The 12,482-nt window shown below is 46.9% G+C and overlaps 1 protein-coding gene across 1 annotated transcript in view; it reads right to left on the reverse strand.

The window, feature by feature from the left end:
* The window catches only part of NIBAN1 (niban apoptosis regulator 1), a 55,394-nt gene extending 45,355 nt beyond the window's left edge, over positions 1-10,039 (reverse strand). Inside the window, exon 1 of the mRNA XM_004186200.5 lies at positions 9,910-10,039. Within this exon, the coding sequence (XP_004186248.5) occupies positions 9,910-9,964 (55 nt within the window). The 5' untranslated portion in view covers positions 9,965-10,039. The remainder of the gene's footprint in view (positions 1-9,909) is intronic.
* Between the last annotated feature and the right edge of the window lie 2,443 nt (positions 10,040-12,482).

Genomic DNA, 12,482 nt, shown 5'->3' on the forward strand with positions numbered 1-12,482 from the left:
GAAATGCCTTCCTGAGACAGGAGATGAGAGGGGCTGAGTGAGATGGATACTGAGTGGGATGGAGCTGGCATCTTCTGTAAATCTGAAGCAGCAACACCTGGGTACCTCTGAAAAAAGCAAGGAAAAGCTCCTTGGTAGACAGCAAATTTCCAGATACAGCACATGAGGATAATTTTTCTAGCTGAGGTGGCAAGCAGAATGAACCAAAAATCAGTAGTAAATGGGCTGTCCCAGGAAAGGAGCAGGGATCTGGCATCATGGCCAGAGGTGGCCTCTGAGCCCTGCAAAACCTGCAGCTCCCTTCACACAGAATGTGAACCTCCAGGAAACACCAGATGGTTTTATAAACATACAGAAGCTGCAGGTATTTCTAAGGTTGGATGTGAAAGCATTTAGGGACAGGCTGAGAGAGCTGGGATTGTTCAGCCTGGAGAAGACAAAGCTTCAGGGAGACCTTGCTGAAGCCTTACAGAACTTTAGGGGGGGCTTATAAAAAATGAAGGACAGGGTAGATAGTGACAGAACAAGGAGGAGTTATTTTAAACTGCCAGAGGTCAGGGTTAGATGGGATATTTGGAAGAAATTCTTCCTTGTGAGGGTGGTGAGGCCCTGCCACAGGTTGCCCAGAGAAGCTGTGGCTGCCCCATCCTTGGAAGTGTCCCAGGCCAGACTGGACAGGGCTTGGAGTAACCTGGGCTAGTGGGAGGTGTCCTGTCCGTGACACTGGGCTTTAAATTCCCTTCCCACCCAAGCCATTCCATGATTCTGTGAGTCCTGGGTGCTTAAGGGTGCAGCTGGTCCCCAGCATGTGTGCCAGTCATTGGCTCTGCCTGCTGGGATCCACCAGGAGGGTGCACTGGAGCTGCTGCAGGGGCTATCCCTGCTCCAAGGGCTGGCACAGGCTGCTTCTCCTGATCCTGCCACAGCCTGGTCCTGCGTCTTCAGCTCCCTGGATCTCTGCTTCAGCGCTGCCTGCTCACAGTACAGATCCAGGAACAAGCAGTACCTTATGATGTCTGTGCCACACTCCTTGTGAGGACAGCACACCCCCACACAACAGCCCACACGGAACTGAGGTGTAAATGACCTTTTCTGCAGGTTACCTGCTGCAATGCAGGACAGCCTCACCCCAAACATGCCCTGACCCTCGAAGCACAACACGGAATGAACCTGGAAAAACACCAGCATTTTGGGGAGCTATGGAGACTGTCTGAGAGCATTACCAAAGATCTCCTTACAAGCTCGCTGTGGTTTGAAAAGGCATCAGTGGTGCTGAGGTGCTGGGGAGAGCCCACAGCCTGCCAGGCACCGCTGTGGGAGGCTTTTCTCGGCAGACACCACTAACAGGAGGATGCTCCACGCTCACTCCCCCAGCAGTGACGTGTAAAAAACCCAACCTGGAGATCAGCCGATACATTCGCTTCGCAAAAAAGCTCCAAAGCAGAATTCCTCCTGGAGGACAGATCACAGCTTGCTCCTGGGAAGGTACAGAAATTGTACAGCAAGCCAAAACCCTGCTGCTCTTTTCCACCAAGGAGTGGGGCTGCTGCAGCCCGTGACAGCCCTGGGGCAGCTCGGCTTGAGGTGTCCTACAGCAGCACACGCTGCTCCCACCCAAGGGTGGCACAGCCCAGGTCCCTCTGAGCCCCTGGAGGTGACCAGGACCTGCAGCAGCACCCACCTCACTCTGATGGCTGTAGGGGCGCCTGCCCTGTTCACACCCCAAAAACCACCCGGGAGACACTGGGCTGGCAGGCTCCCAGCAAGGAGTGCACAAAAGCACTGATGGGGTCATGAACAGCCTGGGCTCATCCCTGGCACTGCCCACTCCTCAGGAGCCACAGCGGGCAGGGCATGGCACAGCTACAGGCTTAGAACCAACCCCGTCACAAACAGCACCCAAAAGGTCGCTTGAATCACTAGTTTTGGCTTAAAATATTTACTTAGAAAATAACTACTCTACTCCTGATCTCGCTCGTTTCCTAAAAGAATTTCAACCATACAAAACCCATCCACTGACTTTTGAAAAGTACACTGTTTGTAACCTCTTACTCATGGATTCAGAAAAGCCCAAGAGTCAGCCTCACTTTTGTTTTCTGCTTCCCGCACTGCAGCTAAGACAACTCCCTAGCTTTAAAAAACATGCAATAAAAAAGATGCATAACAATAAAAAACATGCATAATAACTTTGGTAGTTCCACAATGACCTAAATATTTTGGCTTAAAGCTTCAGTACTAGCCAAAGTGTAACAGCAACTACTTGGTCAGACCTATTAACAAATATCACAGAAGCAAGAAAATTAAAGGCTTATGAATTCAAGATATAATAATTAAATACTTAGAGAAACAAAGTCACTAAAATCTTATCCATACCAAAATAAGCTTCAGTGTAGAAAGGGCAGCAAGGTTTCTTTTATATATACATAAAATTACTCGAAAGACACAGGACAAAGATTTTAGGAGACCCAGGCAGAAAAACCCTTTCTTCACAGAAGTTTGAGTCATTTGCACAAGCTTTAATCTTGCTTTGATGTAATAGTTGGCTTTGTTTCATTACTGTCCTTTAACTGCAAAAGCAAATAAAATGCTTGCAAGTATGATCAAAACCTTGTAATTGTTCTCCAAGAGTGAAGACAACAGCGTGGTTATTCCATGCAAAGGAAAAAGCTGCACTTTAAAAGCACATTCCTTACGAATATCATCCTTCCCCACCTAGACACTGGCTCTGCAGCTGCCACTGCCCAAAGGCACCACCAACAAAGCTGCTTTCATCATCTTGGAGCTTGCTTTTTCTCCCTTTCATATCAATAAAATGTCGATCAGATGCAAAGATAGTCTTACAATTTGTGGCCAAGCTGCACTAATTTAAGAACTTCCAGTATTCAAAATTCTGAAAAACATCAAGTACAAAGGCACAGCACACTTGAAGTGTGTCTCTCAGTTACATATTTGGGGCCAGGATGAGCCTGTTTCTCACTTTTTCTATTGAGATATTCTTTCCACTGACCCCTGTGCCTAATTCAACATTGTATGTAGTTTCTTCTACAGTGACAAGAAAAGCATGAAAAATACTACATGCCTTCCCCTACAACCCAGTGGTTTCCCTTCCCTCACACAAGCCAGAAAAAGGCCAGAGAAAACCACCTTTGGTTTTTCAGACCCAATGATGCAGCACATCATCTTTAAGGGTAGTTCCTGTGCATGGGTTGCTTTGGTGTAGGGTCTTGAGATGATCCTGCTGAACAGGCACGGAGCCTAACGCAGCTCTGGGACACAAATTGGGTAACTGGGTTTACGAAAACCTCGAGCCATATACAGAAGGCAAATGGGGTGTGATCACAGTACCTCTACTGACAAACTAATGAAGGAAAACTGAAATATTTCACCTTCTGCTTTGATTAGGGAAATCCTGACCATGCCCATTGCAAGATAACATGGCTGAAAACTTCCAAAATCGCTCGTGGAGCTTTTGAGAGAAGTTAATAATGGACTATTTGAGCAATGGAAATGAAACAGAGACGGTATATCCTCCCTTAGTCTCCCAAAGCTGAATTTGAAAGTTACCAAGGACAGTAAATTCTACTCATGTGGGTGGAAAATACCTTTTCCATCAATCACATCCCTGGATGCCTTTGCTTGCATTCAGTTGAAAGGTAAGAAAAAGTACTTGGTCCCTTGAATTAAAGGCCATAACACCCAGAGAAAAGCTTCCTCTCCTTTCCAGCACAGGCAGGCACCATTTATCAAAACTATGGGATGAAAATCTACTACTGGTTCCAAAAGCAACAACCTCTCTGAGCACTAAAACTTCTCAGAAAACAAGTAAAGCCAAAAGGATTTTCCTTTAAAAATCTCATTTCTTACAGTCTTCAAGAACTTGGAAACTTTGCAAGGTGCATATAATAGAATCTTACATGCTTATTGAAATCTGAATTTCCTGTGTGCTTTACCTCACTTCTTCCTTCCGTGGGTATTTATCCCTGTTTGGATTGGACTAGATGGTGCTATCGTGAATTCTGCATTTAATACATGCTCCTGAATGAAAATATTATTCTGCCTTTTCCTTAGATTTTGGGAGTTGCAGGCAAATCCAATCAGCTTTTACCGTAAACCTCACCAGGTGAAAAGGAAAAGCAGCCTCTAAGAGCTACAAACTAGATGTTTTTAAGTCCAGAGAGACCCCACACTTGTAGAATTTGGTTGGAATGACCTTAAAACCCATCTCATTCCACTCCCTGCCAGGAACCGGCACATCTTCCACTAGACCAGGAAGGTGCTCCAGGCCCTGTGCAACTTGGCTTGGACACTTCCAGGGATGGGGCACTCTGCTATGTATGATGTCACAGCCATGCTCACCTACAGAAAATGGAAAAGAGAATTTCTGGAACACGGAACAACCAGCTTGGAACAGGCTGGAAGCAAAGGCAGGGAGTGCAGCAAGACTTGTACAGAGCCCTGCTGTACTTGCAGTCACACACCAAATTAAAACCAGAAGGGTAAGTGACAGTTTAAAGCAGAAAATTCAACTTCCAGTCTGAATGCCTGTCCAAAAAAAGGCCAGCTTTTCCACAATTAATTCCAAGTCATTCCTCTGTCCTCCAGCACTCCCCCTGCCAGCTGAGTGCACGCTGGCTGGGACTTTCACTCCAGAGCTGTACCAGGCTCGTGGGTCTGTCCCTGGAGTTGGTGGGACTCATCTCCGTACCACTGCTGCAATTTACTCTCCTGCTTTCCTGGAAAGGTAACAACCCATTTCCTACCTTGTCTTTCAAGTAAAGGCTAAAGCAGGCTCCTCTTCAGCCTCTAAATTGGGATGGAATAGGAGTCTCTGCCTTTCCAAATATGCTACATCTTGTAGGAACACACCAACAGCATGCGATCATTGTGCAAAATCCTGACTTAATTACCACCCCACTGAAATTCCTAAGTAAAACAAATGGCTAGAAAGAAGTCTGTTACAGACATCAAGTAATAGCTTTCACTGTCACCTCAAAAGAACAACAAAGGTCTGCCTGGAAAAACTTCCTAAACCATGAGGAAATCCACAGGGTGCATCCTGGGTGCCACAGGGTCACAGCCACTGTGCCCTGTGCTGGGGTCCCACCTGCCTGGGGGAGGAAAGAGATGGAAAAGAAGGGAAGGAAGCAACTGCATTTAAACAAACAAATCCAAAGCAAATGACTACAAAGCCTCTGGAGAGATGTCTGTTTATAGAAATGGGTAGCCAGGATATGGTCAAGCATACTAAATATCTTTAAGAAAAAACAATCTTCAGAGAAGTTCAATTTTTCATATGCTGGATTGTTTTGGAGATGCACCTGTAGAAATTACTGGTGTTAGGTGCTTGAAATCTTTCCACTTCTGCAAATTGAAAAAAAAAAATAGTCTTGACACACGACTTGTGATAGAGCAGAGCTTGGTCACCTACTACTTCCGCTGATGAGATTGCAGAAATGAAAAACCATCAAGACTTTAAGGGCATTTCCATCTTTGCCAGCTGCACGATCCTCATCCTTGATTGCTTCCTGTCTGCTAGTAGGGACACTAAGCAACACTTTTCCACCAGCAATGATGATACCTCCGGCACAATCTCTCAGGACTAAGTTGCTCTAGCAGGCACTTTCAGCTGATTCCTGAATTTCATGATTGCACCCCAAGCCTGTAACTCCCCACCACGGCCCTGGACCGCTCCCTCTTGGGTGGAGCACTCCTCAAGCATCATTAGACAATTCACCCAACAAACAACTCCCGTCATAAGTTTAGCCCATGCCTCAGCAAACTGAGAACACAATTTTTTTTAATAAACGCTTTTCACATGACCAAGTCCCAGTCTCCTAATTATTACTGCCTAGTTTTAAACTCCATTTTACTCACATCCTGAATAATCCTCATGTAATCCTACCAAAACACCACAAAGCAGGATTATCTCTGCCACAAGTCGTCTTTTTCAAGGCCCCAGTCCAAAACCTAGAGGAATTACTATAAAATTTTCTTTTCATTTAGAAGAGCTTTAAATCATTTTACTGCTTACCATGTGTGTAGATTTAAAATATCTTATGGATTTAAATAGGTGGAAAAATGTATTTTTCAATAAGTCTGGTTAGAGAAACAGGCTTGTGCTGCACAGCACAGAAAGACACCTTTGAAACTGCTCAGGTTTCCAGGCTAGTAATTCTGCAGTGCAGGTGGTCTGGCTTTCTCCCACTTCCCTCTAAATATCCTCCACAGTCCTCCTCCCGAGGACACAAACTGTCCCCACTGCTCATAGGAGTCCCTGCTGTCTCATTTTTCCATTATTTCACTATGACATTCAATTCCTTCAGGTAGAAGTAAGGAATATCAGGTCCTGATCTTTTATTCATGATTTCATCCCCCAACAGTGACCAATTTTCATTAATTTCTACTCAACAAAGACAAAAGATGTCGCAATGGCTTGCAAAATGTAACATCACAAGATCTAAACATATACAGAGATTTTCTGAGTGTAAAAATTGTTTTGCAAAGTATTTTCATCCCCAACTAAGTGTTTTTAGGCAGTTGATCCAAACTTCACAAGGAAGATCCCTGCCCTCGGAGCTTCAAACACAGCCTCAATTTCCCTGCGAAGACCACCTGGAAAATCACACATTGGCATTGTCTGTTCTTTTCTAAGGCATTGTTTGAGGCAGGGGATGCACATTATCAGGTCAATAATTACAATTGCTGCCTTTCAGGTCATGATACTGGCCAAGTATTGCCCCATGTACAACCATACACAGCTCTGCGAGTTGGCTGGTTCAGTCCTACCCCATTTTCCCTAAGAGCGTGGAAACTAGAAGTAGTTTCAGGTGGAAATCCCAGGCTTTGCATTCAATAACTGAGATGCTGTGTGGGATGCCTTCTGGTTTTCTCTGGAATTCATTTCTCCAGCTGGTCTGACAAGGCTCACCCCTATCCACCACGGGAAAGCACAGGCAGCAGAGCAGCTCCCAGGCTCCACCCGGGGCTGCCCGTGCTGAGGGCAGGTTCTTGAGGTGTTATAGAAGCACCTGTCTGACTGGGTTTGCATATTTCCAACATAATTTTACATCTCACATAATTCTTGTCTTCATTTGGTTCTCCTCTCATCCCACAAACTATGTGAGCAGACAGACTTTCAGAAGTCAGAAAACCTGTAGAACTGTACCTGTGTTGATGTAGAAGCTGTAACATGGACTTGTGGAATATTCAGAGTTACAACAGACCCACAAGAATCATCAAGTCCAACTCCTGCCCTACACAGAACATCCACTGCCTTTAATGCTCATTTCCATTCATTACATTTAGCTTAAATGTTGTCTAAGTAAACTACAAGGCTTTACAATCCATTTAATTTCAGACAAATTAGATTTTCATTACAGCAACAAGAAATTAAATTACATCATCATGAAAACAACTATGAACTACACCAAGCTCTTACTTGAAGTAATACTCAGGATTTCCTGTCTTGAGGCTACTGGTATTTGGGCCAATATGAGGGAGCATTCCAAAATACACAAAGTTTAGAGAGTGTTGCTGGTTCCTTTGGCTTGCTGTCTCCCCATCTCCCTCCCTCACCAGTGCTGTCCCATTCCAGCACCTATGGACTGACAATTCTGACAAAAACCAAGTCTTTCCTTTTTACTGAGGACACCCCTGCATCACCTGTGTAGGAAAAGAACCCCAAAAGCTGCCATCCCACTAGAAAAACCCACCTAAGCTTAACAAAGCCAGCTAAAAAACATACTGCTTAATCAAGCTACAGACTCAGTGCTTGCACATGCTCCTTCCTGGAACGAGGGGAGCCCTCTACAGAGATCCTCTGCAAATAAATCACACCCAGGTGTGTAGGACAGACAGCAAGGCCTGACTCTCCCAGACTCCAGCCTAACATCAGCAGTAGGTTTGGTGAGCTGGCTTGACTGCACTCTGTTTGCATTTCAGATGCTCTTCACAATTCTTTTTCCTCCTCAGAAGTGCTAAGTCACAGGCAGCCTCTGTATAAAGTGCCTCATTAATTATTTTTTCCAACCAGGAGCTTTGAATGGGGGATCCTGATAGCACCAACAGCAGATGTGAGCCAGGGGATGAGCACAGGATTTTAATTCCTTCTTCCACAGTGACTTCCCTCTGGCTCTTGCCTGTGTGAAGATGTGATGGGCAAACAAGAAATGTGTCTGGAGTGCTGCAGGGCTCTCAGCATGACCAAGGTACCCTCCCTGTGAGCTGCAGGCAAATTAAATGCTGAAATATGAAAATGCAATTTTGGCTGCAGCGTGGAGATGAATGTAAACAAAAATAGAAATCCATGGAGACTGCACCCTCATGGCTCTGATGGGACTTGAAACCACCCTCAATGGGGCAGGAAAAACTGACAATACTGACAGGACTGTTGAAAAATTTCGGTGTGTGAGGCCAGTAGCTCTGCTGACTGCTTTTTGGGTAAAAGCTATTTAGTAACTAGACATTCTTCCCAATATGGGAATCTCTTGAAAGACCCACTGTGATTTCAAAGGAGCTCTAACAGAGGAGTGGCTCAGTGTTTGCACTCCCTCTGCACCACAGAAACATCCCAAAGCAAAGAAATCCAAGGACAAGCTGGGTTTTGGGCATCACCCAGGAGTCCCCCTCCAGCCCAAATCCTCAGCACAGACTTTGATCTCCAGGAGAGGGCTCTCGCAGGCTCCGCATGCATCATACACCAAGTGCTAAAACTGGCCTTCTTTTTCTCATGCAAACTTTTATCCGACTAGTAAATCATCAGCCTTAAAATTTGCTTTGCAAATACTCTACCTGCTGGCTGAGTGATAAGCAGCACAGGTAAGAGTAAGCTGTGTTTCATACTGAACTACTCAAGTAACAAAAAAACACCCTAAACCCCAGAAGTACACTCTTTTCCTTCATAGTTTAATACCAATATACATAACTTAAAGCCTGGGTGGGTTTTTTTGGTTTTTTTTTTGTTTTGTTTTGTTTTTGGTTTTTTTTGTTTGCTCATTCTCCTAACAATTTAATGGGATAAAGAACTGCCCTTACACAGTCAGACTGTGTAAGGTACCCACCTTTTTTACCTCGGTACCCACCCAGCAGCGTCGCCACTGCCTCCAAGGGGCTCGGGAAGCATCAGCCCATATGGTGCTGGCTGGGGTCACTCTGGCAGAGCCCTCTGCCTCGGGAGACCCGGGATCTGTCCCACGGGCAGACTCAGCCGCAGCGCTCCACACTCTCTCAAGTTCCACCCTCTACTCATAACTAACTCCCGCAGTGAAAACTTCCAAAGCATCGCCCTTAAACAAGTGCTCCCAGCTCCATCGGACGCTGAGAATCAGCTCAACCCGCGCTGTCCCGCCGGCTGCCGAGCGCTGCCCGGGATGCACGGAGCTCCCGGAGCGCTGCCGGCTTTCCCCAGCCCGGGATACCCGGAGCGCTGCCGGCGGCTTTCCCCAGCCCGGGATACCCGGAGCGCTGCCGGCTTTCCCCAGCCCGGGATACCCGGAGCGCTGCCGGCTTTCCCGAATCCCGGGATACCCGGAACGCTGCCGGCTTTCCCCAGCCCGGGATACCCGGAGCGCTGCCGGCTTTCCCGAATCCCGGGATACCCGGAACGCTGCCGGCTTTCCCCAGCCCGGGATACCCGGAGCGCTGCCGGCTTTCCCCAGCCCGGGGCTCCCGGAGCGCTGCCGGCTTTCCCCAGCCCGGGGCTCCCGGAACGCTGCCGGCTTTCCCCAGCCCGGGATACCCGGAGCGCTGCCGGCTTTCCCGAATCCCGGGATACCCGGAACGCTGCCGGCTTTCCCCAGCCCGGGATACCCGGAGCGCTGCCGGCTTTCCCCAGCCCGGGGCTCCCGGAGCGCTGCCGGCTTTCCCCAGCCCGGGGCTCCCGGAGCGCTGCCGGCTTTCCCCAGCCCGTACCTCGGATGTAGGCGCACTTGCTGTCGTCCAGCGGCGCGGAGGCAGAGGTGCCCATGGCTGGGTGCGGAGCTGCGGCAGCACCACGCTCCCGCCGAGCCCCGACAGCTCCCGCCGCTTCCTCCGCAGGCACCGCCCCCGGCCCGGCCCCGCCCCGCCGGGCACGGCTGGGACCCGCCAGGGACCGGGCAGCGACCCGCGGTGCCCCTGGGCTGCAGGCACGCTTGTCCCCGGCTGCTCTTTGTGCCCCCACTCCGCTCTGCCCCGCTGTCACTCGCCACCGCAAAATCCACATCCCCTCGCAGACACGGTTAGAGCCTCCGGGGTTTAGCCAGAAGTCACGTTAAAGACCGTGCCACAGTAAAAGCGCGGTTAAACAGCACCGAAATACCTCTCCTGGAGATGTCCAGGAGGCAGCTGGGACTGGCGCTGGGTGATGGGTGCAGTGGTTTAGGGGTGACAGTGGCAGTGCTGAGGTGATGTTTGAACTCCATGATTTTAGAGGTCTGTTCCAACCTTGATGATTCTGTGATAAATGCCCTGGCACAGGGTGCCCAGAGAAGCTGTGGTTGTCCCTGGATCCCTGGCAGTGTCCAAGGCCAGGCTGGACGGGGTTTGGAGCAAGCTGGAACAGTGGAACATGTCCCTGCTCATGGCAGGGGGTGGAATGAGATGATTTTAAGGTCCATTCCAACCCAACCCATTCCATCCTTTATGATTCTGTGATTTATGGCTCAGAATTGTCCCACTCAGTATTGTCCCACTCTTACCAGGAATATTGCAAATTGCTACTGTGTGTTTGATTCCAGGATGAACAATAAACCTAAAAAACCAGGCACTAAAATACACATCACTTCAGTAAATATTTTCCAGTGATTGAAACAACTTCCCAAAACAGGCAAGTGCACCAGTCTGCAGATCCTCAGCGCATCAATGTAAGACAGTATGGAACAGATATCTGAATTCTCCTGCCCCTGAATTTTCACATTGTACCCAGATGTGATTTTCTAAAGTATTTCCTTATTTTTTGTTGTTTTTATAACATTAATCCAGCTGACTGGCCATGGGCAGGGTGCCATCCCTTATTGGGCCTCATATGTTTTGCATGGAGCTGATGAGTTGCAATGAATGTGGATTTTGCTGACACACTGGAGGTTCACAGTGACTGGAAGTTACTCATTTTACCCTTAAATACTTCTTATTCAGCTTGTACACATCTGCCACTCACTGTGAAATTGCTTTCACATATTTAATCTTTGCTGACATGGTCTGTGGGGTTGGTAGGTTTATCCTGTGCCACTCAGCTGATCCCAGAATGGTGAAACATTTTGGAGTTGAACAAACCAACCATTTTGGGGTTTTTAAACCAACACTGAACTTGATCAGATTTGAAATATTGCAGATGATATGTGACATTGAGTTCAGTATTGTGCTAAAAACCCTCTTTCCTTCGAAAATTCATGTTCTCTGGGCACACACTGTTGTATCTAAGTGTGATGGAGCTTCACTACCTTGAGGAGAGCAGGCTCATCCAGAGCATCACTGAGCCAGTGTCTCACAAGTGTCTAGGGACCCCAGCTGAGATAAAACATTAAATCAACAGCACTTCTAGAGGTCAAATGTGAACTAGGCTCTGTTTTAAATATATTTGAGAGCTCTCAGCAAGGTGGCTGCTGTAGTTTTCTCACTGCATCTATGTGAGCTGTGTGAGCAGACACCAGTGAGGAAATACTGGTTACTGGTGTGCCTTTTGAAGGCATTAACTCAGAGGAGAATTCAGGCTCTGCTCAGTGCAGTGTATCTTTTATCAAGTGTAGTTGAGGAGCTTTTCATCACGTGAAATGGGCAAGTCAGCTCCAGGAGTCTGGAGAGATAAACCTTGGAGAATTCATGAGCCATGAAGTGGATGGCAGTTCTGTCCCATCATTTGGCAGATGAAAATATGCCAAATCCCAGAAGCTTCATACCCCAGAACAGATGTCAGAACTGAATGGGAAACCTCCCTGTGTAATTACAGCTAGGGTAAAAACAAAATGAGAACTGAGGAGTTTGTTTAGTTATAACATTCTATACTGTGTTACTGATCCCCAAGATCCCCAGGCATTTCATAAACGCTTGCTAATTAAGACTGTGATTTCCTTTTTAAGATAGGGAAATGCTGTGTTTTAATAGCAAAGCTTCTGTCTTTATCCTCCTAAAAAGACACCATGAGAAATGTGAGCCAAATCAGGAACAGAGATAAATGATCCTATTTATGTACTGCTTCAAACAAAAACCATCTTTAAGATAAGAAATTTGCCACATTAAATTTTAAGCTGATGTGACACACCTGCACTGCAGCTAGTGATGATAAGGTAATACAATCAAAACAAGTATTTTCCCACTTTTTCTCCTATGAAATCTTGATCGTTAAGGGTTGTGTTTATCTTTACACACCCCAAAATTCCTTCTCTAAACACCTGTTTTGTACTATATCCTAAATGTTGTATTATATTCTAAAGGGCAAAATTAAAGTGAATTCCTGAGTGAAGAGGATCAGGAGAAGCCCTTCTTCCCAAACAAAGGGATGAAGATCT

This window comes from Taeniopygia guttata, chromosome 8, assembly GCF_048771995.1.
Source record: "Taeniopygia guttata chromosome 8, bTaeGut7.mat, whole genome shotgun sequence".
Taxonomy (NCBI): Eukaryota; Metazoa; Chordata; class Aves; order Passeriformes; family Estrildidae; genus Taeniopygia; species Taeniopygia guttata.